A 27983-nucleotide genomic window follows, 5' to 3' on the forward strand; every position below is an offset into this window, starting at 1 on the left:
CATGGATCTTTCAGATAGCTTCAGTATGGGGATTGGGGAAGTTGGCCTGAGCAGTCTGAAATTTGAACCCAGCTTCATTCATTTTTCTTTCGTCTTGGGGTCGGAGCATGGACAGTTAAAGGCATTATAAGCGTTATTAAGTTCCCTGTCTCCTCCCTTGTTATACAACCTTTTCGCATTTGCCTCTCAGGACATGTCTGTATACATGAGAGAAAGAAGGGTAGACAAAAAGGAGATGTAATGCTGCCTTTGCTGCCATCAAACTTTGGCAAGAGTTCTGGCAATGACATAGATATGGTTTATCAGTTGGGCATACTGATATTTTACATTTTTTCCCCAGATCTGATTTAGACCTAAGTCAAAACAAAAGGCTCTCGAGAGTTTGTAAAAGGAACCTGAGACTTTGTATCTACACCTAAGGCAGTGGAACCATTTCTAATGCTTTAACCTGAACCACATTCACTCCACACATAACCTCCTGGGTAGGTATATGTGAGCCAGGATGCAGGGTATAACCTGTCAGCACAGTGGATCAACGTGGGGTCTTCCAAATTACATCCAGTTTTTACTCTGCAGTTCAAATCTAATGCGCATGCATAACTACACAGTCCATATATCCAAACTGGTCTCCTGTACAATCTGAACATGGGGCCCCTTTGCTCTCTCTCTGGTCTAACCGAGGGGGTTGCTGGGAGGGAGAGCCGTGATCAGTCCCCTGTGTTCCGGTGTTCTGGGAAAAGGACAGTGCACACAGCTGCGCTCAGGGGGTAAATGCAAAACAAACATGCCTCGCACATGCTTCCCCCTCAGCTGTCATGGCTCTGCTTTCAAAGGAGCCCCCACACTAGTGCACTGGTGCTCTCTCTCATCGCTCTCTCCTACTCATCTCCACTGGCCCAACGTTTCAGCCCCCACTTGGGGGTGCAGGGCTCTGGGCACAGCCGCATGGCCAACCCAGGAGGACTTTTTAATTAACACTGGGACATGTGGAGGCTGTAGATTGTGGGATTATGCGCCTGTCTTCTTGGGTCAGTTATGGTCTGCACGATGGAAGCATGGTCTCTGGAGTTTATAACAGTCTGAACAAAGCTCATGGACAGACAGTAGCTCAGGTTTACACAAACAAGATTAATTCTGTTATCATTTACCATCTTATTCAACACTTCTGTGTTCTTATATGTTAACATCATTGCCAACAATCCTTTGTCTCGTGACAGCACAGTAAAGTCCATCTTATGTAGAACCAAGCCGAAGCTTGCATCGTCAACCATAGAATCCAATACAGAAAGCTACAGCTGGACAGGAGTACATAATAGGTGTATTTTTTCAAAATGTCCGGTACACAAGTGATGTCATCTTTCACAACCCTTAACCCCCCCCCCCCCATCTTTTAATACTACTGAAGTTAGGTAACCAGTATAAACATAATTATATTAATCTGTGTGCTGTTATGTGCATGTACAATTTATGTGCATGCAAAATGGACTGATTTGGAATGTTATATGACCCATGGAAATGTTACTAAGTTGATGTAAAATATTGTTTTATCTTTGTGAGATAACTGGTTTACCATTTGTGAGTATAATTGTCTTTCTTTTGGTGTGATATGGACTAGTTATAAGGACACAGTGAGTTTCAATTATTTGAACTTTGTTTTTCATTTCTCAAGGTGAAATACGAATAATTATATTGAGGTTTCAAAAGTGTTTTGAAGATTTTCATGGCTCTAAGCTATAACGTATATCATGTTTTTTTCTGTTCTCATATGTTTTGTGTGATTAAAGTACAATAAGTTATTGCACTTACAGATTATGAAGATTCAATATTTATTTTTGCACCTTTGAAATGTATCAGCCAGGTCCAATATAATTAACATCGATACATGACTGTGTACTGGCCAAAACTGATGTTAGTACACAAATGAATACATATATCAATCATTGGAAGGATAATACAGAGCTCAAAATAACTGAGACTTTTCACTTATTTGCAGTTTTGCATGAACTGAGGCAGTGTTTCAGCACAAGACACTGGTTGTCCATGGCTTAAGAATAAAGACGTGTACGATTATATGCAGAACAATACATCTTGTGAGTTCAGGGTGGCCCTCTCATTCCAGTGCACCACACTGACAGAATATCATGGTTGTGTCATTCCTGTAGTCACATTCAGAAATCCCTATGCATTTCAGCCCCTTTGAAGGGACACAAGCGCTGAAATGAGATCGCACAACCCACAAGAATGTCACACTAATTGAAGTTGACAAAAATACGAACTGCGCCCTTTTGAACTGCTGACATTGTACAGGGTGGATTAGGCAGAGTAAATTAACAACAGGTGACAGGGGAGGAGGAACAGTGGAGCTGCGAACGGACCCACTGTCTCACAGGGACTGGTTTGGACAGACACCCAATGTGGTAAAGTCAAAAGTAGACAGAGGGACACAGTCACACAACAAAGAAATGGTGTCTGACATGTTACCTCATCTCATCCCAGAATGAACCAGCTGCACGCGCACACATAAACATTAACAGAAATGGACAGCATTATCATCATGGAATATTGCACAGGAGTCTGGTTTACAGTTTTTCTTTTATTTTTATTACAAAGTCTTATATAGATTTGTTTGGTATTTATACAAGAAACTTCACTTACTATACAACTCGTAAAAAAAAAGTCATAGAAAACAACAAATGGCAATATTAACATCTTAAAAATAATTGTTGATTTGTGTTAAAGCTATCATAGCTTTAACATGACAGAAGACATGGTTAAACACAAAATTCAACAAAAATAACACGATTTACATCCAAATTCAAACTAAACACACTTAAATGTGGAACTGTCACAACAATATAACCTCTGTATGGACAAAATGTCATGTGCAGCATGGCATCATAAATAATTTAATAATGAATGACGTGATGAACCAACGCTTCGTCAGTGAGATTAGGCCTACTGAATTTATTTTTCAATCAACCTACAGTATGTATGTATGTGTGTGTGGTGTATTATATATATATATATATATATATATATATATATATATATATATATATATAAATAAAAGCAATGTCTTGCTCACTATTTAGTAATCAATTACAATTATGGATGCTTCAATAGTTGTGACAAATTACTACTGAAGCCCCATAATGACATGAAATTGGAAATTGATCAAATTTGATGATTTCAATCAGACTTTGTTAAATGAGAAAATGTTTATTTTGAAGAGTTGTGAGCCCACTATTCACGCAGTGCGTTTCATCTACTATTAATAAAACATTCACTGTGGCTGCATATATAATGTTTCGGTTCTTTATCAGATAGACATTTATACAATAAGGGGACCGTTTAAAAATCTCAGAGTATCTCTGTTACAACTTACAATAGATATTTATAATAACCTAATAGTATTTAAGAAATAGATATTTATAATAACCTAATAGTATTTAAGCATAATGTACATAGACGCAAAAGAAAAACGTTCATATACTGTATAACTCTACAATTCTCACATTGCTATAAATCTCCAAGTCCTCAAAACCAGAGCAGCCAGAGCTCACGGGGTCTCAGGCTCCAAAACAGTTTATGTAATCAGTCTCTCGATATCTCAATCGTCTGGTTTGGTCTGGTCGTTCAAAGCGGTTCATGTAACAGCAGCAATGTCTGTCTATACATTAGACATAGTCACTTTGTCAACCAAAATATACAAATCAATGCATGCCAGGCACTGACATCAAATAATTTTATCACTGTATTGCAATAGTACATGTGTAAATGACCCCCAACACTGACCACCATCTGTAGCTTTCACCAGGTTCTGTCTGTGAATCCTCCCATCACCAGTCCACTGGAGCTTCGCTCTACAATACTAGCAGAAACTACTTCATAGTCTTCTAATGTCAAGACGCAACTTGAAAGAAGGCAAAGATGGTGGCGATATAAATAGGGATGTCTGGATTGGAAGTTGAGGGGGAATCAAAGCCGGGTCACAGGCTCCCGATGTTGGGGAAGCTCTTCAGCTTCTCTGGGAAGTCATCCTTGTACAGCACTGGGTCGGCGCGGTGCTCCACTACCTTCAGAGGCATGGTACCAAACACTGATGCAAACTTGTTGATGCACTCAGACCTAGGGATGAAGACACAACTCAATAAATAACCAATGAAGGCTTACACCTGAACACTTACATTAGGTCCTTTACAATTCAGGGAGCTGTCAAAGGATTTTAACATTTGACAATATATGACACCAAGCTAAAAGGTGTGCATGGTCTAATTAGCAAATTTGCTAAATAATATGTGATGACACCAAGCCAAACATCATCATATTTCGCCCGCGGTCGAGATCATGGATTTCACAATGCCACGCCGGGCTTCCCGGTCCTTCATTGCCATCCCCAGTTCCTGCTTACTGATGCGTGTGTCCCTAGCGATGGTATGTATGGTCTAATTTGTATGAAAACAAGTTTTCACAGTAGTTATAGAATCTTCTTTCTTTTTCTTCTTCTTTGTCCTAGTAATTAGTTTTATAGCAATTCATTTGGATAACTAAGTTTTGTAACAGAAATGAAAATGAAAACCACTGTACCTCTCCACCATATGCGTCTGGTCCAGGGAGAGACCATCGATGGCAGTGCACTCGGGACATTTGAACTTTTTCCTGGGGGTCACCTAATTAGAAACAGACGATGACAAAATAACTTGGGGCACAGTTACAGTACACTTGTCACTTTAATACAGGTTTTGAGCTCAGATCATGGGAGAATGGAGTTTAAGAGATTACATCACTGTGTCCACATTTGGCCTGTCTCTGAATGTTGTTTTCCTGCTCTAAATAGCTTTACACTGCTCATATGCATATTTCCGGCGATGTAGAATTCCAATCACAATGCAAGCCTGACTACTGCCAAATCTGGCTCTGAAGAGCATTAGTGTTTTGTGAGAGAGCATGTGTGAGATATGTGGGGCCAGTGCAGGGGAGGGTGTGGTGGTCCATGATTTGATGGCAGGGTGCACATGAGCCCCAGTGAGCTTAGGAAAACATACTCAAAAGGGGAGTGTCAGTGAATGACACCCAGATAAGGGAGGTTAAGGCTGGGCTTTAGTGCACCTGGGCACAGCCAGTCCGGCGGGGGTGCGGTGGAACAGAAGGGTGAGAACTGATCGGACACAGAGATGTTTGACAAAACAACTGCTTTCTTGCTTTCGCCATGTTTTATAGTCAAGAGCAGTCAGGACAAAGTGTTTTGGACTGTACCTTTATTGGGGCTTTGCCAGTGATGTTAGCCACCAGGAAGTTCATGGCGATATCTTCGCAGTTCATGTGAGCATCTACCCAGTTCTTGATGTCTCCAGGCATTTTGTATGTGTACAAATAATTGAAGTACTGGAATGGAATCAGACACACAATGACTTTAAATATAAAATCTGCAAGAATATGCACATTAAATAAAACATCTCATTATGCACAATAACTCATATATATAGCGCACACACACACACACACACACACACACACACACACACACACACACACACACACACACACACACACACACACACACACACACACACACACACACACACACACACACACACACACACACACACACACACACACACACACACACACACACACACACACACACACACACACACACACACACACACACACACACACACACACACACACACACTTAAATGAGTCTAATCTTTGACCTTAGCAAGTAAAGACTCCATCTCTGGAGTGTGCTTTGAATTGATGTGATGAACTTTCTGGTGACAGTGCGATAACCTTGGTCCACCTATGACACTGTACTCGTTAATCTCAGTCACTAGTGTTCCTGCCTCAAACACTCCCCAGGTAGAGATATAGAGGGATGTGTGCAACCAGACCTTTCTCCAAAACTAATTTTGTTGCTTTGTTGGGAGAGGAGCAAGGACAAAGGTCTGGCATGAGCCATTTGCAGGAATATTGGCAGAAACAATATTATTTATTTTAGCCAGACATTATGACCAATGTAATGTGAAATGATTAGTGTGACATCACTTCAAAGCAATGACTTCTGCAACCATGTGCTGCACATGGATAAAGGACTGCAAGGAAGACTACTGAAATTGAACCAGGGACTCCCAGGATACCTTGTGGTAGAAGGCAGCTCCAGTGAGAACCATGGACACCTCATTGGTCCACTCCGACTCATACTTCCACTTCCCCATCTCGTGGTCCCAGAGGTGCAGCCGGCCAGGATATCCCACCAGCCTGTCGGGGAACTCCCTCCACACCTAGAAACAATGTCAGGGCAGGAGACAGGTTGTCAGAGACACTCTGCTTTGTTGGGCCAAAGTGAGAATTGATGACTTACATTGGAAATGGTAGATTAGAACCTAGCCAAAGAAACATTTCCTACAAAAGAATCATTCAACTTTTATTTAAAAATACAGCGGGATGGATATATATTTTTTTTTGTACAAGCCAAAGATTACTGGAATCTCTTCAAAGATAACTGGTTCTGGTCCTCTCTCTGACAGTCTGCTCTACCAATGGCTGGATCTCTAAGCCTTGATATCTGCAGCTCGGCTAATCCAACGATTGAGAGCGAGAGGCACCACCGCACAGCCAAATAGACAGACAGCTCCTCTAAGGTATACTGCCTCTCATTCAGTGTAATTTTCCTTAAATTGAGCACAATTGAATGAAATGGGTTCTAAATGCCTGCAGGTGAGTGGAGTTGAGTGGGGTTGCAGAGATCTGTGAGCATGGACAGCATCAGCTCTGGACCTGTCATCGTTCCTCATACATCAAACACATCTCTCCACCAGCATGCAGTTCAAATCCACAACACTGGAGTCCGGGACTGTAATCTCCCTGAATTACTTTAAATTCCAGGATAAACTAAAAGGCCTGGCTGCTTTACCTGCCATAATGGAAGATGGGGGAAATATGGTCAAGGTTTTCATTCTTGTGGTCTTCTGGAAGCAAATAAAAATGGCAGAAAGTAGTTCTCTCTCACCTCATAGCCAAACTGCAGCTCATCAGATGTCAGCATAATGATGTCATCATCGATTGCAAGCACAGCCTCGGTTTCGATCTCGTCGTAGGGGAAGAAGCGATTACTGAGTTTGTTCTCTTTGGTCCGCACGACTTTGAGAGGGACAGCTATCTTTGGCCAGAGAGACTCTACAAGTTGAGATAAAATTGGATATAAATTAATATCTCACACACACACACACACACACACACACACACACACACACGGCACGTATGCAGACATTTAAAAAAAAATGTGCACGTCAAACATTTTTGAAAAAGAAAATCTGGAATGCCAAATCTGGAATGCCATTACAATGCTTAAGTTTTCAAAACCTTTTACAAATAGGCCATTATTAAGTAGTTAAGACATATTTCAAAATGTGACCAATTTCAATCATTGGCGGTGGAGAGAGAATTATGTCATTCACCACAGAGAGATATTTGAAGATGATCCTGGCAGTGGAAAATAGGGCTGTGGCAGTAAAACTTTACTCGCCGTCTTGTATCGCTACGCCAACCTCAGGCATGTGCAAATCTAACCACAGATTCTTCATGAGGCAGAGCAATAAGAGTTTGTTTTTTCAGACGAGCGTTTCAAAAAGCTTGGGCAGAATCCAGGGCACGGACTATGGTGCAGGCACATGACACAAGATGTGTTCCCTCATTAATGATGGAACTTGGGCCAGACAGACAATGACAGGCTCTTCAGGTCCTCCATTCAAAAGTGCTGTTGGGAAAATTGCAACAACACATGACTGTATTTTCTTATAACATCTTTGTTTGTTTTAAATGTGAGATTTAATAAAGGTTAACTGTCAAGGAGGGGTGCAACAGTTAAATAGAACTATCCAATATAATTTATTTAACTATTAAATGTTTCCAAAGATCACACCCGTGTGAAGTGAGGGGCGCTCTTATCATCTTACAACATCGAGGAGGGAATTCGGCATAGCTTGGAGTGATGTAATGATGAGATAAAACAAATGTTGTCAAAACAAACATTAAATTCTCTTTATTGTTAACACCTTGAGGGCCCGGACCTATTTAATCCATTAATAAAATGTGCCCATCATTTATAGCGCCCGGACCACTTTTACCGGGGCACCGGAAGTTGTTGTGAATGTCTGTGTAGCAGCTAACAATAGCCACACCACTCTAGAGTCGATCGACAACAACGGGAGGTAAGAATAAATCTATCGCGACTAGCGACTGGACATCGTAGCACCGTCTAACACAGGATATTTTTTCAGAATTAGACAGGATGATTTAGATCGCGAGTTCTGAACGTTTTAAGGTTTTCGTCCGCTAAACAGGCAAGGGAACATTTTCGATGACGTGTCACTGTTGTGCAACACCGAGGATTGGGCAACAAGCGCTCCTAGGCTGTGGAGCAATGCGATCGGTTTTGATATAATTAATCTCCGTCCCGTTTATCAATCTCCGAACTTAGACGGTGATCTCCGTCTGGGGCCTCTAAACTGTTAATGGGATTTAATGTTTGTGTTAGGGACAAAACAAACATTAATTTCTCTTCATTGTCAATGGCGTTTTTAAAACAAACATTGAACTAAAAACAAACATTAAACTTGTATATAGGAGGGGTTAGCGCCCCTCAAAAATCACACCTGTGTGAAGTGAGGGGCGCTTTGTGTTGCCACAAATTTACGTCATATTTGGCGGACATTTGACTTAATTTCTCCTTACATTGTCAATGGCAAATATGAGACGTGTGGGGACAAGATTTACGTTATATTTGGCAGACATTTGACCTAATTTCTCCTTTCATTCTTAAAGGCAAATATGAGACGTGTGGGCCTGTGGGGACAAGATTTACGTCATATTTGGCAGACGTTTGACCTAATTTATTCTTTCATTGTCAATGGCAAATATTGAGACGTGTGGGGACAAAAGCTGTATATAGGAGGGGCTAGCGCCCCTCAAAAATCGCAATAATAGCAGATCTACAAGCACACAACAAATGTGACACAATGTACAATTAACTATAAACCACTCATGGTTTCTTACTCAAAAACATGCATGGTGAAGTTATTAAAGTGCTAGATCTCAAGGTTAAATAATTTAACTTAATTCAATGCTCTTTTGTCAGCAGCAAAGGAGCAACTTGAAAACACCAAATACATCATTGGGTCTCTGGTGTGTTCAGCCTGCGATCGAGGAAGAATTACATTCTCCTATATTGAGCTGAGCCTCAGGAGTTTGACCTGTCAATGGCCCCTTGTTAATTCTAATGGGTCACGAAGCTCCAGCCAGGCGCCGCTGACGCCTCTAATCAAAAGCCAGCACTGGGCCATTAGGGGGCACTTCAAAGTGGCTTCACTGCTTCATTACATTGGCTGGCTCTTACAGGAGGAGGAGAGATTTAATTCCCGGTCAAGACTGGTCCCCGTTCTGAAAACTGAGCTGTCAGTGGGATAAGGCTCCATAAACCGTCGCATACCTAATTGCATAGTAAAGGGGAATAATTAGAGACATAATAAATAACGCTAATACGAGCTCACTCCGCCACATCTCTAATAGCCTGCGCAAGTCTTAAGCCTAATTTATATTTTGGCGCAAGGTCACTCGCTTTAAAGCCAATGTGCAATGCAATGCAAAATCTGATTTCAGCGACGTACAATTGCGGGACTGGGACAAAGTGTAAATTAATTAAGCTCAAGACAAAATAACGGCACAAAGACCAAGCTGGCATACGGCATATACATTATATACATGATACTGTAGCATGATACAGTAGTATGTGCTCTTTCTCATCAGGTAGGACCTAGGACACCTGATGTGTTCAGGTGAAATTGATTTGAAGTGCATTGATGTGTTTGTATAACAGACACCAACGTTCCAATTTCAGACATATTTGACCACTTTCTTTACAAGGGCAACATGCCACAGAGCTGCTGCTCTTTTCTCATTCTGTGTGTGGAGGAAACGCTGCAGGGCTTTGGCTCTGGAAAGGAGCATGTCATGCCTCTCAGTGTTTCTGCAAGAAAAACAAGCGTTGGCTGCTCTTACTGTTATCACTCATCTGTTGTATGTCAGGAGCTCCATTCTGAGCCTATAAAGCCCAATGGCATGGATAGAGATATACTGTATCTCTAGTCCGTGCCATGAAAAGGGAAGAAAAAACATTTCTCCTACTCGCATCAAGTTGGCAGTTTAATTTGGTGTGCTCAGCCACTATCATTCCATGGATGCTTCCAATTGCCAAGTTTAGCAAAACGCTCAACATAATGAAAAAGGATGTTGGAAAGCATAGACCTGTGGAAGGACAACAAATAAAGCCCCACAAACTCCCATCTATGAACATTAAATGCATACCGAGCACAGATGTCTATAGTGAATTGTAAGCTTTAAGCAAGAATGCTGTGTAAATCACATGAACGCAAAGATCAAGTAGGTAGGCCTGTGTAAGGAGTAATGGATGTAAACCTTATGGGCTTGAGGTTGGAGATGAGAAAACCATAAAGGTTACAGATTGGAGCTCTCTAACATCCCTGTCAAAACATTGTGGAGGAAGACATCAAACCTTTACTTGCTGCAGAAGTGGTGCAAATGGCTGACACGTCACAACCCTTTGGTAAAAGAATATGTACGTAAAGTATGTGCTTGGAGGAATATACAGTGGGGGGGGGGACGACATAATTCTTAACTACCATATAGACTAATGGTGCGTTTACACGTACACACACAGCGTCTGCTTCTATGGGTTTGACGTGTACTTTCTTCTACTGTAAGAGTGCATCAAAAAAGATGCACATATTTGCTGTGGGATGATAACTGTAAGATGGTCAACCACAATGAACTAGTGTCCCTATACAGGGGGGCGAACAATCTATGAAAATAGCAGATCTACAAGCTCACAACACGCTGTGTTGCTACTCGTTGTGAGCCTGTAGAGTGTAGATCATCCTGGCGAAGAGATTTGGTGTCGATTGAGAAATAATAGAGCCCTGGGGGACACCATTAGGGTCAATTAAGTATATAGTTTAAGTAGTTAAGAAACGGCTTCAAAATATATAACAGAACATCTCACAAAATGGTTTCCACGAGTCAAGGCAACAGCTGTTGTGCAAATTCAGCCAGCATATAATTGACTGAAATGGAGGGGCATTTGCAAAGACTATGTTCAAAGTCCAGATCACACATCAAAAGGACACATCACAAACAAATGGAAGGGCATAGAAATTGAACCAAGTAATGATAATCAGGACAAAAACATCCCGGATGCAAGACAGGAATGAGAGCTGAGGGCGACATTCCACCAGAGAGGAAAATAAATCATTCTTGCACCTCAGGCAAGGCAGAGCAATGAGCATTGCCTGAAAATCAATCAAAAGTGGGGGAGGGAAAAAAATCAGTAAATAGCTACATCCAGAAACAACATAAAATGGTAAAAATGATTGAAATTGAATTTTAGGGGACAAACAGACTGTTTGATTGACTGATAGATTGTACAGGGCTCTAGCAAAGGTGAATTTGGTTCGATGAGGTGGGTACTGCTTTGTGTTAAAGATGGAGTGATTTTTGTATTTCTTTTCCAGTTTTTCCACGTGTTTATGAGGTGACTTCATTAGACCCCTTGGTGTGGTTGTTATGTGCAATGATGTCTTGCCTTTGTATTATTTAGGGTTTCTTCCTGGAGGCTGAAACCTTGACAGTCAAACGTGCCAATGAAAGAAAAACTGTGATATAGTGACATCACAATATCATCCCCTCCCCTAACTCCTCACTCTTTATCATACAACAGCTGTGGGTGCGGCTTCCGTTCAGGTGGATCACCGGTTACCACCCATTAGGGAAACCAGGTATACTTAATGAACACATTTTAACAAATACTCCCTCCTATATGATAATACCTGATGATCATGTTTTAGGGTGGGAAAAGAAATCACGGTACTCTTTAAATAAAACTTGTTAAGTGGTTGAATTCTGTTAATTCCTATTTATTACAGGCTATGCTTGTAACCAACAACCGGGATTCATCAATACACGACTGAAAACAAAATATTTTATCATTTCAACAGCTGAATATGATTAATAATAATTGTCGTTTTACCCTCCGGAGGACTCTTGTTCTGGTTATTCCACACCACCAGCAGTTTGGCCAGGCTGGGGACCTTGGAGATTTCTGTGATGACCCTGAAGAGACTCTCAATGCGGTCGTAGGTCAGCACCACTGCTGTAAAGCCAGGTGTTCTGGGTGGGATGAGGGGCAGGAACAGTGGGCTGTTGACACTGGACCACTTCTACAGAGGACAAGAAGCAAAAGAGAAACGCTGCAACTTAGTTTTATTAATCAAATAATTGTGTCTCAATGAATTGATTAATCACTTGCGTTTTATTTTATACTTTGTTGCACAACAGTGTCATAGACAAATAGCCCCTGGTGTTTAAGGATATTATACAGTGTATAATACACCAAGGGCTTGACCAGTCTCTCTCTTCCTCTCTCTCTAGATGAGAAGTTATTGCCAGTCACACGTCTTTCCTACGTTGCCCCCGTCTGTCTGGTTTTCCATAATTTAAGGTGCCATAATTTAGCTTTACTGGCCAGTGAGGTCACCAGCAGCGATTTCCAGATGACTGCTTTACTATGGAGCATTAATTTAAATAATTTCTCTGAGATTAATAGTCGGCACAGAGAATGCCAGGCAACCAGTGAAAATTGCCCTGAACGCCAAGTAAATCATAAAAGAATATGCAGTAAGTGAATAACTTGAGGCGCAAATCCTCAGCAGAGTGAACAAAAGAAGCCGAGAGAAAAAGAAAAGTGAGAGTGGGAAAGAAAGGAAAAGCCAGAGAGAAGCAAGAAGAAGCTAAACATTAGGACAGAACGACTCATTTATCTTCTGCTCTGCTGATGTACTGTAATCACAAGCAGTGTTTTACTGTATAGCTTAAGTGCAGCAGGGATCCAGGTGAGCGCCATTTGGGGAAAGAAAAGGGGAATGTGCAATAAGGCAAAAAACAGCAGGGGAGGGCAGCGACTGAACACCAGGGAGATTGGCGAGTATTCCAGTTAGTGGGGAATATGGGCGTCAGTGGCCATCTACAGCCAATGAGCGACTTGGCTGCTCTTTCCTGGCGCTGCATTAAAACAGTTTGTAAGATGTACTGGCTCCAGCTTACATCAAAATGATAAAGCCGTAAACTAATACTCCTGGCGAAAAGGTTTTTTGCGTGCACACAATCTTTGCCATTTTCAAAAGCCCTTTAGGTTACAGAATTTGCCTCCAACTTCATAACGTTTTGTATAGTTGCAATATTAAAGTGTGGTTGTCACAAAATCCCAAGGCGCACGTGGACTCACGGCACAGTGTTTGGTAAACACTGCCTTAAAATACAGATGGGAATTGCTCATTAAATGCCATGCCAGGCTACACGACTAGACATTACAAATTAGGGAGCTTTGTGGTTCACTTTCAATAAACATTTTTCCAAAGACTCCTCCCATCATGTGTTTCATTCTGGTCACAGTGATTCACCATCCAATCTAAGGAGTGGAGAGGGAGTGCAGATATGACATAGTAAATCTTCGGGCTTCTTTAAGGATGTGTAGCGCATGTTTCTTCTCTGGCCCCAGGTAGCCACAAACACACGCTGGTGGTTGTGTGGCTTTTTTCACAGCGTCCATGCAAGTCTGTTACAGAGACTTAGTTACTGCCACACACACACACATCAGTCATTTTTCAACCAATAAAAACTCACTTTACTGGCAACTGGAAACTTCCATGTGGTCATTCTGACATTGTCATACAAGCAGAAGGGGAAATAATTAAACCAGCACTGCGACACAGAAGTGTTAGAACGAATAAAAGAGAGCGGAGACCACTTAAGTCATTTGTCTCAGTACATTTCTAGATGAAACGAAAGCCACACCTAAAAAGTGTTGAAAAGAGAACTGTAGTTTTACAGCTTTGCTACCGTTCGTTATTTAAACACAAACAGATTCTGTGGAGCTACGGTGTTGATTTGAAGAGTTCACCCATCCACAGGCCTAGGATAATATCTAAATGGCCTTGAATATTTTTAACTGATTTTGAGTTCTGGGCAATTCAGCTTCTTGGGACTTTTATCAAAGGTGGACAAATTATTCCCAAGATAAGATATGTTAACTACTTAAAATGCATTTATCTGCCTAGAATGTGTCAAGCAAACCAAAGCCATTTTAACACGGCTTTATTATTAAGAAAATGCACATGACTATAACATGTACAGTACATTAGCACACACACAAACCATGAGCTGAAAAGTGTAATATTTGTTTAGGATAGATTCTAAATTATACCAAAAATGAAAGACAGGGTTAGTTAAAATGCGGTTAAAGTTCAAAAAGACATTTATCCAATATCCACCATTATGTTGACGTGGCAAAAAAAACTAAAACAAAAAACTAAACAAAGATGCCTTATGGCACGAAATGTTAAAACCTGGCTTACACTATGCCATAGAGCTGCAAGTTAACCACAAAAAACAGAAAACAGCCTGTTCCCTACTAACCCATTCTAAAAGCACCCGCACAGCCCAAGAAATGTGCTTTCAATTACCAGCCCTCAGCTTACAGAACAGGAGAGGGGAGAACGGGGTGGGGGCTGATTTATTTAGTGCTCTGTTCAAGTTCTTCTCACCGTCTCTCCAATCCGTCAAGAGAGCATTTCATCTCCCAGCTAAAGGAAGAAATGGTCAGGAGGTCTGAACCCCAACACAATTAACCTCCGGAGGACCATGGACGAGCCCCGAGACACCATTGATATTGATGGGTAAGAAAGCCAGGGTGGACAAGTTGACCAAATCTTCTGACAGTCAAGTGTAATTGTTGATTAACCCCTTTAACCCTTGCGTTCCTATTTTTGGCATGTCATTATAAAACGAAAAACCTTTCAACCCAACCCCCCCCCCCACTCAACAACCCACATTTAAATAAACAATACAAAATAACAGATCTAAAAGCCCAGACAGCCTCCCGAGTTTGTAAATCAGCTATATTTGAACACTTTTTAATAGGGCTTAAGTGGTTAATAATCTACCGATGCAAGGGGGGGGAAAAACCACACAACAGTGGTCACGATTCAGCAGTTAAACGTTAATCCTGCAAAGCTGAGTGGCTTCGAGCCACACAGAAATGCGAACTGTCATGAGAAATCAACGTTGCATGTTTACACCGACACAACCTGACTGCTGCCTTACTCACAAGCCCTGGCATCTGAGTAGGCCTGACACACACACACACACACACACACACACACACACACACACACACACACACACACACACACACACACACACACACACACACACACACACACACACACACACACACACACACACACACACACACACACACACACACACACACACACACACACACACACACACACACACACACACACACACACACACACACAGGGTGGAGGAAGGAGGCTGGAAGATCAGACTGGGCTGATTAACAACCCCTGAGAGATGGTCGCTCAGCCAGGCTGTCTGCAGCCGCACACTCGCACAACCACAGTGATGTGGTGCGTGCGTGCGTACACACACACACACACACACCCCCCCCCCCCCCCCCCCCCCCCCCCCACAGTATTCTGTCTACATACATAGTGACTCAAACATGCAGGAACTTATTTTTCACCACATTGGAGGCATCCTCCCAGTGCAGAACTGCTGACACAAACTGACTTGGTGTCTCTGTGCTGGCTGGGTGTTTACCAAAACTGTGAAGGCACTACACGTGTGGGAGCCTGAGAGAGAAGAAAGGAAGCCAATCTGTGGCTGACATTTACTAGGGAAAGAGTGTAAAAACGCGGAGGGGTAAACAGTGTCATATGTGGCACTGTGGTTTTCTGTGCGGTGAGAGCTCTATCCAGGGCTGGAGGGAGTGAGAGCACTAGTAGGTAGGCAGTAAACAGACCCCAAACAATAAGAAGAAAACAAAATGTCAGCCCAGTAGTCAAACACAGTATAACACGATCACACCTAGAATGATATTACTATCTTACATCTACTTTATCTTTTTTACCGTTATCCACACTGTTGAAGTTCAAAGTGCAAGAATTTCTTTTTTGAACTTGAGCAGTCACTGTGTGGGGAATAAAAACGTATTGAGAAAGATGGATGGTTGGAGAACAAGAAATCAAATTAAAGGTAGGCACATTAAAGGTATGCTAAGTGATGTATTTTGGTCAAAACAAATGGTTTTTTGTTTAACCCATTTTGACCTGAGATCAGATTCTAAAAATGTCTTCTACATCCTGACAGTTTTCTGAAAAAGCTGTTTCTATGTCAGTGGTTCTTCGGTTTTTCAAAAATAGCAGACCTACAAGCTCATAGCGCGCCACCGAGTGGCGCGCTACGAGCTTGTAGATCTGCTATTTTTCCAATAGGGGTAAACCCTATATTCTGATAAAATGCATTGGTATAGTGTTTGCTCAATAACAGCAGTCTCCCTGTCTGCTCTTTAACATAACATTTGTTGTGGGTTGCTAATTTCATCCAATCAGGAGTCAGGACAGAGACAGAGAGAGTACCCATTTATCAGCTAGTTCCAATTTTTCCTTGCGTCTGCTGTTCCAAATTCACTTGTTTATCCTGTATCATACGAGTTCTCTTCTTTTGATTGTATAGAATTGATATCCCGGGCTGAAAATGTATGTTCTTACTACAGACTGAGCTGGAGTGACAGGGAGACCCCCCGTTACTAAAACAAAAACTCTATAGCAATGATTACTATCAGAATATAGCGATTTTAACAAAGAACTATAACTTAGTGCACTTTTAAATCCACAACCCTTGTCACTGATGAATGTCATGGCATAAACAGGTTACGTACCACCACGGGCGGATTATTAATGTCATGGCATAAACAGGTTACGTACCACCACGGGCGGATTATTCCACTGCTCGTAAGTACGTGCAGCATATGGGTAGATGCGGTCGTTGATGATATCGAGTGTTGTCATGCCAATGGCTTTCATAGAGCTGAAGTAGGCCTCCCAGAACCAGTGAGCCTAGGACAGACAGAACACACACACAAACATTACAAACAAAAGCTTGGAAGATTTGCATTGCATTGCCCATTTCACAGATATGGAATGGAAACCACACAACAGTGGTCTCTAGTCCACTCCACAGGATCCAATATTGACCCCAACCCATTCACGAATATCGGAACTAGTATTAACAGCACCATACCGAACTCCTAAAATGGTCTTATTGCTTGGCCCCTAATCTATTAAGAGACTTCAAGGGATAGTTCAGAGGGGAGAGCATCCAGTAAGAGTTAATGAAGCTTCAAACAACATGGTCTCCTGCCAGGAGGCGCCATGGCGTGCTGACCTGACTCCATCCCACCAGCTCCTCATTGACCCAGAGAGCAGACACTGCCCTTTATTAGCTGTTCAGTGCTAGAGGTCGTGTGTGTCAGTATGTGTGAATGACTTGGAGTCACAGTTCTCAATTTAACTATGCAGACCCAAATTAATGTGAATTATGACTCAGTTAAGCCCTGTATACTTTGTTGTACATCGAATGGCAAACATAGCTAAACTGACTGGGCGTCTCTGTGCTGGCTGGGTGTGTAACACAACAGAATTTTCAGTCAAAACCACCGTTCACTTGCATTGAACTCATTTTCCCAGAAGCCCTTGCAGCCCAGTGCGGGCAGATTTCTGGTTTTGTAATCATAACGTGACGGCCTCGTCACCAGGTCTGCGGCAAATCCGCCATTTATTTTTAATTATTAAAAAACTGCGAATTAAACGCATAAAATAGCGGGTTTAGCGTATTACGCAGGGCAAGAACATGGATTAAATAGCGTGGAACACGGATTATGTAGTCAAACCGTTAACGGCATGCCCAAAACAGGGATGGCGGGTTGAAAGTGGATAAGGGATCAACTCTAAAGAGTAAGTCTTAGAGTTGTAACAATTATAAGTAAGACTGACAATGCCCACTGCTGTAGACTACCCGCAAAGCACTGAATCCCAATGGTGAATGTGTATGTATGTGCCTGTGGGTTAGTCAGTGTTGTGGTGATGATGTGTCCTCTGTCATGTCCAAATACAGTGCACCAGTGTATTTTATTGACTCGTGCATTGGTTGTCATATGGTCTGCAGAGAGCCTTCGTGGTACATGTGCAGAGTACTGACGTAGCCCCCTTTCTCATCCACCCAAAACGCCCCCACGTCTCAGCCCCTTAGTGTTGGCGATGTACAACAACACAAAAACAGCTTTTATTTTCATGGAGGGGGTGAGGAGAATTCAAAAAGACTTTCTAATCTCGGGGGGACGCCGACGGCCCATAAATCAGTCGGTGATGAAAGTTTCCTTTCCGACCGGGAGACGGCAGAAAGCAAACTGTGCTGCCCTGAGAGGCCCGCTGCGACCCCCTCCGCCTCCCCGCCCCCCCTCCCAGCGCCTGTAGGAATTTTTATGAGGGGGGGGGGGGGGGGGGGGGGGGGGGGGAGAGAAGAGACTGCGTTGCAGAGAAGGAAAAGTCTTGACAGCAGCGAAGCCTTTCACTTCATCTTCAGGTCATTCTACGGCTCCTTTCACAAGGGCAGATCATTCACCAAGACCAAAATATATTTTTGATCAACTAGCTTATAGAAATTACACCAATAAAAAGGCTACCATGGCCTGGCTCACCTAATGTAGAAACGCTAATCTAAATGTTTGTTTTTGTGGCTTTCGCCTTTATTTTATATATTTTATGGAGGGACAGACAGTAGGCTGACCGGAAATGGGGATAGAGATGGGGGGGAAGACATGCAGTAAAGGCCGTCGGGATCGGGAGTCGAAACCGCGGCACACTGCCAGACTGGATTACCAGCCAAGGTGCCTGGACCACTGAGCCATGGCCCAGGCCAGAAACGCTAATCTGCATAAAAGGTTAAGACAGACATCATCCTTAAGCCCCGAGACTGACCCTGTCCATCTCTGCTTAAACATCTAGACCTTAACTGTCAGTCAACTCTTGATAAACGATTGAAATTTCTAGACCACAGTCTGATGTAGTCTTTTTTTTAAGATTTGTTTTTGTGCTTTTATGTCTTTATTGATAGGACACAGTAGACTGACAGGAAATGGGGAGAGATCGAGATTGACACGCAGCAAAGATCGTCGGGATCGGAATTCGAACATTCGACATTGCATCCTCTGATGTAGTCCTTGGTTAGTTGCTTTACAAACAGACCAGTACTGCTTGGCTAGAGACAATCCAACATATTGCTTTTAGCATCTAAGAACAAAGGAGTATGGTTAAGATAGACTAAATCTTTTTCAACAATACTCAGAGGCTTACTGGGTGGATAGTTATACATACTTTTGCTTTTTACCGTCAAAAGTTGTGTACAGATTTTAATCAATTTCCAATCATCCAATTGTGAATGGTGCACTCACTTCAGACGTCATTATGGACATGGTTGATGAAAAACTACTGTCTTTAACTGTGCTGATCTAATAAAGCCTGTCATGTACTTGTAGTCTATTTTCAGGGTTTGACTCAAGTTAGGCACAAGGGAGATAAACAGGGCAGAATAGACTAAGAAGCTTCAGTTGAATACCGTTAACATCTCACAGCTGTTTAACACATCCTTTTAATTTGACCTAAATTGACACTACTGTACATCAAGCCAAATTTGACAATGAGGTTGTGGTCTGAATTGATGCCGTCGGTTGGCACAAATTGTAGCTCTTGTAGCAGATTTCTAAATTAGTCATTAATAAGTTTAACATATCAGATTCAGTAGTAGATTTCACATCATGAGTTTGAACAGTGTTCAAACTCATATACATATAGCATCTCCTTATGAAGCATGACAGCTGAGCCCTCTGTTGGTTTAACTTGGGAAATACTAGCTTACCAATATCCATGAAGAAAGTAAAACAAGAAACACTTATTGAAAACCCAGTAATGGACACAGCACTTCTAGAATATAGCAAGATAGTTTTTAAGATAACACAGTATCAGATGACGTTTTCATTCTTAACCTCTCTCAACCTGACCTCAGACAATAGTGAAAATAGAAGATCTACAGGTGGAGAACAAGCTCACAATGCTTTGTGAGCTTAGAGTTCTCTTAAGTTGTCATTTTTTTTATCTTTAGTTTATTTTTATTTATTTTATTGAAAAAGGAAGTACATTTTAGTTTTTTAGTGAAAATATTTTAGTGAAAATATGCAAAATATAGGAACACCGGAATGAATGTGCTTGAGCTTGCTTTCTAGCCTGTGAGGCTAGAAAGTCATCCCTCCATCTATTCCACCTGGGGATTGCTGGATATTGTGTGTCTCAGCGCAGGGTGAGTGAGTAGCCTCTCCAGAGTCCAGACAGGCTCAGGTATATAAATCCACAACAACAAAGGCCGTGGTACAAATGAGCGCATACAGACCTTTGTACATTAAGCCGATACTACGCAGTAAAATCCTCAGTGTTCATGTACAGCAATTAATGTAAATAACAGATTTCTCAATGTTTTTCCATTTGGGTCCAGGATTTTACGGTATAACCTATCTAGGACTGGGCAAGTTGGGCAACATATCGATATTTTATCTGTATCGTGATATGAGACAACATATCATCTGAGATATTGCATATCATATGATGATATGGCATGAGTGTTGCCTTTCATGGTTTTAATCACTTAAGCTTTATACTGTTAAATGTCTTTTTTTAAGACTAGACAGTCTTTAAAAAAAAGAACATTTTAAAATAACAATTATTTAATAAAATCCATATCAGCCAGCAGCACCAATCCTCTTCACACTGCCACTTAGGTGCACTGCATTTCACTGAAGACCTAGATCCTAGAAGATCTCCCCCTCCCTTCGAAAATGAGAGAAGATTTTCTAGGTTTCCATTTTTGTCTCATCACAACAATTAGATCCACAATGCTCAGGCAAACATGCTGTTTTGGTCTGGAACATGCAAAAACCTTTTGCAGTCCTACAATAATTAATTGCATTTTTATAGCACTTTTCCAAGTGCTCAAAGCGCTTTACAATGGTTCATTCATTCATACATTGGGAGGTGAAGCAGCGCAGTCGACGCCAGCGTCCTCACTTCCCACATTCACACACCAATGGTGGCAAGCTAACACCGACCAACTCATTGGAGGCAATGTAGGGTTCAGTGTCTTGCCCAAGGACACTTCGACATGTGGACAGGAGGAGCCGGGATTCGAACCGCCGACCCAGGGATCATTGGACGACCTGCTCTACCTCCTGAGCCACAGCCGCCCCAACAATGTTACCACACGTCACACTGGACACCTGCTTCAAATACTGTATTTGTGTTACCATCTGTAAGTAATGGTTTATCCACGACTTTGCATCATACTTGAAGTTGGGTATTAACTTTAAATGGTAATACAACTACCCAGGTGTGCTGCATAACATGGAAATTGAATGTGGATTTGTGGATAAGACAACCGTGTACCTGTCCTGCACTGGCTTACTGTATCATTTAAAGGGAGATAGAAATCTGTAAAATACCTATAGTATAACTACCTGCCTAACTCAGTTAGGCAAGATGCTCTTTGACAGTATAGGCCTTTAGACACTGCTCCAATTACTTATTGAGGGGCGCTAGCCCCTCCTATATACAGGTTTAATGTTTGTTTTAAAAACGCCATTGACAATAAAGAGAAATGTAATGTTTGTGTTGAGGACTAAAACAAACATTACGTTGGAATTGATGTTGTAAGATGATAAGAGCGCCCCTCACTTCACACAGGTGTGATGTTTTACTGTACAAGTAAGTAATAGTGATATTTGTGTAAATTATGATTCAATCACTAGGACTTATGAACAACATTAAACACTGTGGCAAACAAAAAAGTTCAAGATACAGAGTTGTACAAGATACAAAGTTGTGCAAGATACAGGAGAAGCTTCTCAACCCTGTGGAATTCCTATTCTATTCTCAATATGCATTTTAATAATTAAATCAAGTAGCTACCCATCACAAATACATAGCCTAATCAAGTATTTTCTAGTTTAGTTTGTGCAAAAAGCTAAGAAGGCCATCCTATTGTGCACCAATGGAAATTCTAGAATTCTCCTATGGAGAAATGTATCCCAAGAGGGACACCAAGGATAACCTTGAAGCAAGCGTTTGAACATCAGACAGCAGACAGTGGAACACTGTGGTCACTCAGTAGATTAGAAAATCATATCTATACCGTTAAGCTAGCTGTGAGCTACAGAGAGGCGAGTCTACACCCCCCTCAGGGAGCCATGTTTTACAGCTCGTCTGCTGTAATTCAACTCCAAGCCAGTCTCCGAGCTCTAGGTCTAAGATGTCTGTTTGGCCAGTATAATTGGTAAATGGACCAGCGTTGATACAAGGGAATGAGAAACAGCTTGAACCTGTGCACTTCTCTCATAGGAGCTTTCACTTTTGTTTATTGTGGTTCAACGTGGCTATTAAATGTAAAAAAAGATAGAGAGCGAGCTGTCTGCCATCCATTTCACCATAACTAAAAGCAATATAGTTGTGTGTCTTCAGAGGAAGATCTTTTGCCACAACTTAGCAAATAAAGGAGGAAATTCAATCTTGCAGAGTGGAGTGTCTGTGCTTTGCAAGAGCCTGTCAATTGGTCCCATCAGAGAGGCTTTGTAATGGTACTACAGCACACAGACATGCTTGTTTGGCTGCTGAGTGAGGTAAAGACATGTATCTCAGAGCTGAAAAGCAACTGCTCAAGTCACAACTCTTCCACTGCTGCTAAATCACTTAACTAAAGCCATGCTACATACATTATTTGAATACACCTGTAAGATGGAGTCGTACCTGTCTCTGCATCTCCTCCACCTGTCTGTGAGGAATACTCTTCAGAATGGTGTACATCTCTGACAGTTTGTCCTCAGGAATAACCACAGACGCCCTACGGACGGACACGGAGACACACAGACACACAGACACACACACGTGTTGGGAATTGTATAGCCCAAAAGTCAGGCCATGAAAAAGTTCCTGCAGGGTGTCACTGCTGCCCTAGTTTTGAATGCCTTGTTGCAAACAGTTCGGTCCAGACCTTTTAGAAATTCGTTCATGTTCCTATGGTCAGTTGATCTGTGCCATAAGTGTACCTTTTCCAGTCAAGAACTTCAGAGAAGGGCAGGATGTAGGAATCAGCTAGGATCACAGGGACACAGCCAGCTTGCATCACATCACTAAGCGCTGCTTGACCCAGACGAGCCCCTCGCAGGACAACACAGAATGAAGACTCCTGCAGAGACACAACAAGAATAAGACCTAAGTATGTGATTCTACATTGTATAGTATCAAGGAGTCTAATCCCTGATTAGAGTCCAGGGAACGCAATGGAAATAATCTCTCATCTTTTTTTAGTTTCATCTTTTTTTATGGTGGTGTTTAATTTATGTAATTTTATTGTAGACAGAAAATAAATAATATATATACTTGCTTGTGCGCCATGTTGTGTTCCAAAAACAGCAAAGCTACCATAGATCCATAACAATCACGTAGCCATGGTCTAAAGTATAACTTGCTTTATTGTCTAATTTACTCTAAATGGGACCATAATTTACAAAATGAAGACGACTTGAAACTGCTGATTGAGGGGTCCTTTTCTCATAGACTTCTATACAATAATATTTCGTTTTGCAAGCAGTGGAGCCGCCTCCATTGAGCATTAGAGAAAATGCAAGTTTAAGTAACTTAAGCATTCATTATACATTTTTCAGACCGTGAACTTCCTACTTGGTTCAGGTCAGTTTTATTGTGCACCACCTAATCCATGTGTGTGTGTGTGTGTGTGTGTGTGTGTGCGCACACACACACACACACACACACACACACACACACACACACACACACACACACACACACACACACACACACACACACACACACACACACACACACACACACACACACACACACACACACACACACACACACACACACACACACACACACACACACACACACACACACACACACACACACACACACACACACACACACACACACACACACACACACAGGAATGTTTAGATCTGCATAAACAGTTACTGTATGCACCGAGTATATCACTCACCTGCAAGATCTGTGGGTAGTCATACACCTGTCCCTTGTAGCAGCGCTTGCGTGCAGAGGCCGCTCCCTGAGAGAGGTTACTGCACTTGTCTAGAAGGAGCAGTGCCTCTCCATTTTCCTCCTTCAAACGCTCCAGTTCGGCACGGTATTCTCTGTGGATGGCTGTCTGAGATGACAAAATGAAGTAATGCCGTGGCCTGGAGGAATGGAAATGTCACCAATTATATTTTACAGTTGAGCCATCATGCAATTTGTTTACAAAAAAGATATTTGTTGCTGTTGGCAGAAACCTTGTATGTCCAAAAATCGTTACTTTTCAGAATATGGGAAAAATAATTGCAATGGATCCAATGTACTTGAAATTGATTAGTTTTAGATTTTTTTTCGAAATTCACAACAAGCTCACAACCTATTTTGTACACCTACAGGATCACATGTTGCGATGCGTTGTGAGCTTGTAAATCAGCTATTTTTGTTATCTTTGTGTGACAATTTTGTACGACAAAGTGCAGTATATGAAAATAAAGAAAAGAAAAACGGTTTAAACTGAGATAGATACAGTGACGACGATATGTTTTGTTGTATTCAGTCGTGTTTAGCAATGACGATGCAGTCATGAAAATAGCACGATGCCTCATTTGACCTCCAGAGAACATTGTCACTACAGTAATAAGACGTAGTGACTGTAATCTAGTCATGATGTGACCCCTTGACAAGACGATGAGTGATGCAGTTAAGTGGTGATGAGCTCACCCAGGCTGTCGCTCAGGCAGCTCAACATCTGCAGACAGGGGACTGTACACTGGGATGCTGACGTCATAGCCTTGTCTGTAGGTCCATGTGGAGAAACCTCCACCGGCCAGCAGTGCTCTAAAATACACACAAAATGTACACAATGGTTATTTAAAAAATCTAATTGCTTTAAATGATCTTAATTCAGATAAACAAAGAGAAGGTGCCAAACTTCAACATTTCACAGTGCCTTCAAAATCACTTTATTATGTACTGTATGAATGAATGGACCATTGTAAAGCGCTTTGAGTAATCACTCGCAATGCAATCATTATTATTATTATTATCATTTTCTAATCAACAACTTTGTCATCAACATAGCTAAAGATTGTATGATGTACTACAGTAATCACATTCATTAATTATGAGTAAATACATAATATTACAATTATTATGAGTTAATAAATAATAACAATTGTAGTATTGATTTGTTGCTTTCCTTGTACCTCTGCTGCTGCGTCAACCAATAAAGGCCATTTTAAATGATCAAATGAAAAACACCTACTTCAAACAAATTCAAACCTATAGCAAGATGAATATCCATTTAAGTTCATGTCAAGCGCCACACACACACACACACACACACACACACACACACACACACACACACACACACACACACACACACACACACACACACACACACACACACACACACACACACACACACACACACACACACACACACACACACACACACACACACACACACACACACACACACACACACCTGGATCTGATGAGACTCTGTGCCAAATGGAGCCCAGCTGGATGAGCCCAGGAAATTCCCTACAGCTCCAGATAAATGTCCATTGTCTGAACACTGGGTGTTCCTAAAACCCTTATTTTCCAACCAGAACCAACAGTCCAATCACAAGTGAGGCTGAGACACATTGGCTTGAGGTCTAGGCTCATCTCTTCTCAGATGTAATCTCTTCTCAGATGTAATGCTCATGTGATGTAATGATCATATTGAGTGTTATTGCCATTTATTGTGAATATAATTTTAGGTTTGTAATAATATGTTGCTGGAGATGTGCTAAGAATACCATGCACCAGATATAATTTGAAATGATGCACAAAATATGAAAATATGAGTGGAAAATAACAACAAAATCCAAAGGGACAAAAGACAAACTTTTGCTTTGTTCTAACAAATGGGAAAGCACTGATATATCATGACACCGTGCTTCCCTCTAGTGGTCTGAATGAGAATCACAAAATGTTGTCGATTTATTCATAAATCACACATTTTACATCAAATTCTTTAAGAACAACAAAGGATACAAATACAATCCAAATACCTGTCTCTGGGTACATCCAAGGCTGTATTGTAGTCTGGAGGGCCTCCGGGTAACATGTTGAACAGCAGATGATTCATTCCTTTGTCCCATCTACAAAACACATACATATAACATGACCTGGCTTAAACCCTATGTACCTTTGTTGACTGGGGTCCCCCAGGGCTCTTCCCTTGGCTCCCTATTTTTGAGGGGTGCTAGGCCCTCCTATACACAGGTTTAATGTTTGTCTTTAGTTCAAAGTTTGTTTAGTAAACGCATTGACAATAAAGGGAAATTCTACCTCATAATGTTGTTTACGTCATATTTATTGTTAATGGCGTTTAATGTTTGTGCTTGCACCGTTTGTTTTACATCACATCACCTAATCAACATGAATTAGACTTATTATTAGCGCCCCTCACTTCACACGGGTGTGATTTTTTTCCCCCTCTACACCAAATCTCTTCACTGAAAATGAACAATCTACAAACTCGACACGTTGCTGCACGTTCTGCCAAATGTTCGCATATTATGTTATGACATGCCCAGATTAAAATAGGGACACTAGGGTTCAACACTGGTTAAAAAGAAAGGTCAAGGGCTCATGGCCTGACCAAATATTTCAGAAATGGACCTGTCCTATGGTATTAGAGGTGCTGTTTACCTAGGCAGCATGGCCAGAGCCTGTGCAGTCTCTCTGATGCGCAGGGAATTCTGGTTCAGTACATCGATGGAAGGTACAAAGAGACATGCCCTGGTGACATCATCGGTGTAGAAGTCACTGTCAGATATGGCACTGAGCAGGTCATTGTATTCCCTTGATAGTCCAGTGCTACTGATGGGAACCCCCACCTCATCCACAAATCTCTGCAGAGGGTAAATATACACCTACAACACAAAGATGGGAACAATGATTGCATTAACACAGAAATCAGACAAAAATACATTAATTTGCAGGTTGCTGTGATAAAGAGTAAAGACACAGCCCTGAGAGGTAATAATCACCTTGATTCGGTTTTTAGGGTTGTAGCCACATCTGTACACATCAAAACAAGTGTGCATGCGACAGCTGAGGTCACCCCTCTCTGGGATGGCACTGGAAACTGGGAGGCGGACCAGAGGTGCATCATGCACGCTGCGTTTGTCCAGGCTCCAATCAGCGGTCGATTCGATAGAGTGGGGCCAGAACTGGAACATTCCCGTGGCGATAAGTCCAAGCAGGACCACAGAGAACAGAGTGATGTAGTATATCCGATGCTTAGTCTTCATCCGCGGGATGAGAGCAGGGCCCCGGGAACTATACTTACCGGATGCACACATGCCTGACTCCACTCTTTCCAACCAACCACTATAAAAAAATAAAGAAAAAGAAAATTACATTATGCAACGTTACATTATTCTTTGGTAGTTATATCGTGGCAATTATAGTTTTGCAATAGTTTCACCCCTGATAAATCTGGCATGAATGCAGGTTATCACTGTATATGTACTGTACGTACGAATGATACAGTACGTCTGTAATCTACAAATCTCGAGAACCGTTCGACCGACCAACTTCAAATCCGGCACAAGCATTTATTGTAAGATGTCTGTCTCCACCAGGTGCTAGCCTGCTAGGTAATTTGAAACTCTCCGAGTGGAGCACGCACAATTTTGGTACTTGGCCAGGGTCTGACCCATAGTGACTTAATCATCATCACCCTGTACCTGCTTCAGCTCCTCTTGACTGGATTCGCCGGGGTGAGTATTTGCCCCCCTACATTTTCCCCTCAACCTGGGGTCCCCATAAGCCTAT

At 41.8% G+C, this 27983-nt stretch overlaps 1 protein-coding gene across 1 annotated transcript in view; it reads right to left on the bottom strand.

Annotated features, from left to right (window-relative positions):
- Positions 1-2227: 2227 nt before the first annotated feature.
- The window catches only part of ext2 (exostosin glycosyltransferase 2), a 30199-nt gene continuing 4443 nt past the window's right edge, over positions 2228-27983 (bottom strand). The window contains exons 2-15 of the mRNA XM_079497179.1: positions 27194-27536; positions 26853-27076; positions 26210-26299; positions 24867-24983; positions 24115-24310; positions 23141-23280; positions 22842-22935; positions 16923-17054; positions 12104-12293; positions 7013-7179; positions 6141-6284; positions 5257-5385; positions 4588-4670; positions 2228-4128 (exon numbers count right to left, since the gene is read on the bottom strand). Of these exons, the coding sequence (XP_079353305.1) occupies positions 3990-4128; positions 4588-4670; positions 5257-5385; positions 6141-6284; positions 7013-7179; positions 12104-12293; positions 16923-17054; positions 22842-22935; positions 23141-23280; positions 24115-24310; positions 24867-24983; positions 26210-26299; positions 26853-27076; positions 27194-27508 (2160 nt within the window). The 5' untranslated portion in view covers positions 27509-27536 and the 3' untranslated portion in view covers positions 2228-3989. The remainder of the gene's footprint in view (positions 4129-4587; positions 4671-5256; positions 5386-6140; positions 6285-7012; positions 7180-12103; positions 12294-16922; positions 17055-22841; positions 22936-23140; positions 23281-24114; positions 24311-24866; positions 24984-26209; positions 26300-26852; positions 27077-27193; positions 27537-27983) is intronic.

The sequence above is a fragment of the Electrona antarctica genome, assembly GCF_951216825.1.
Source record: "Electrona antarctica genome assembly, chromosome: 3".
Classification (NCBI taxonomy): domain Eukaryota; kingdom Metazoa; phylum Chordata; class Actinopteri; order Myctophiformes; family Myctophidae; genus Electrona; species Electrona antarctica.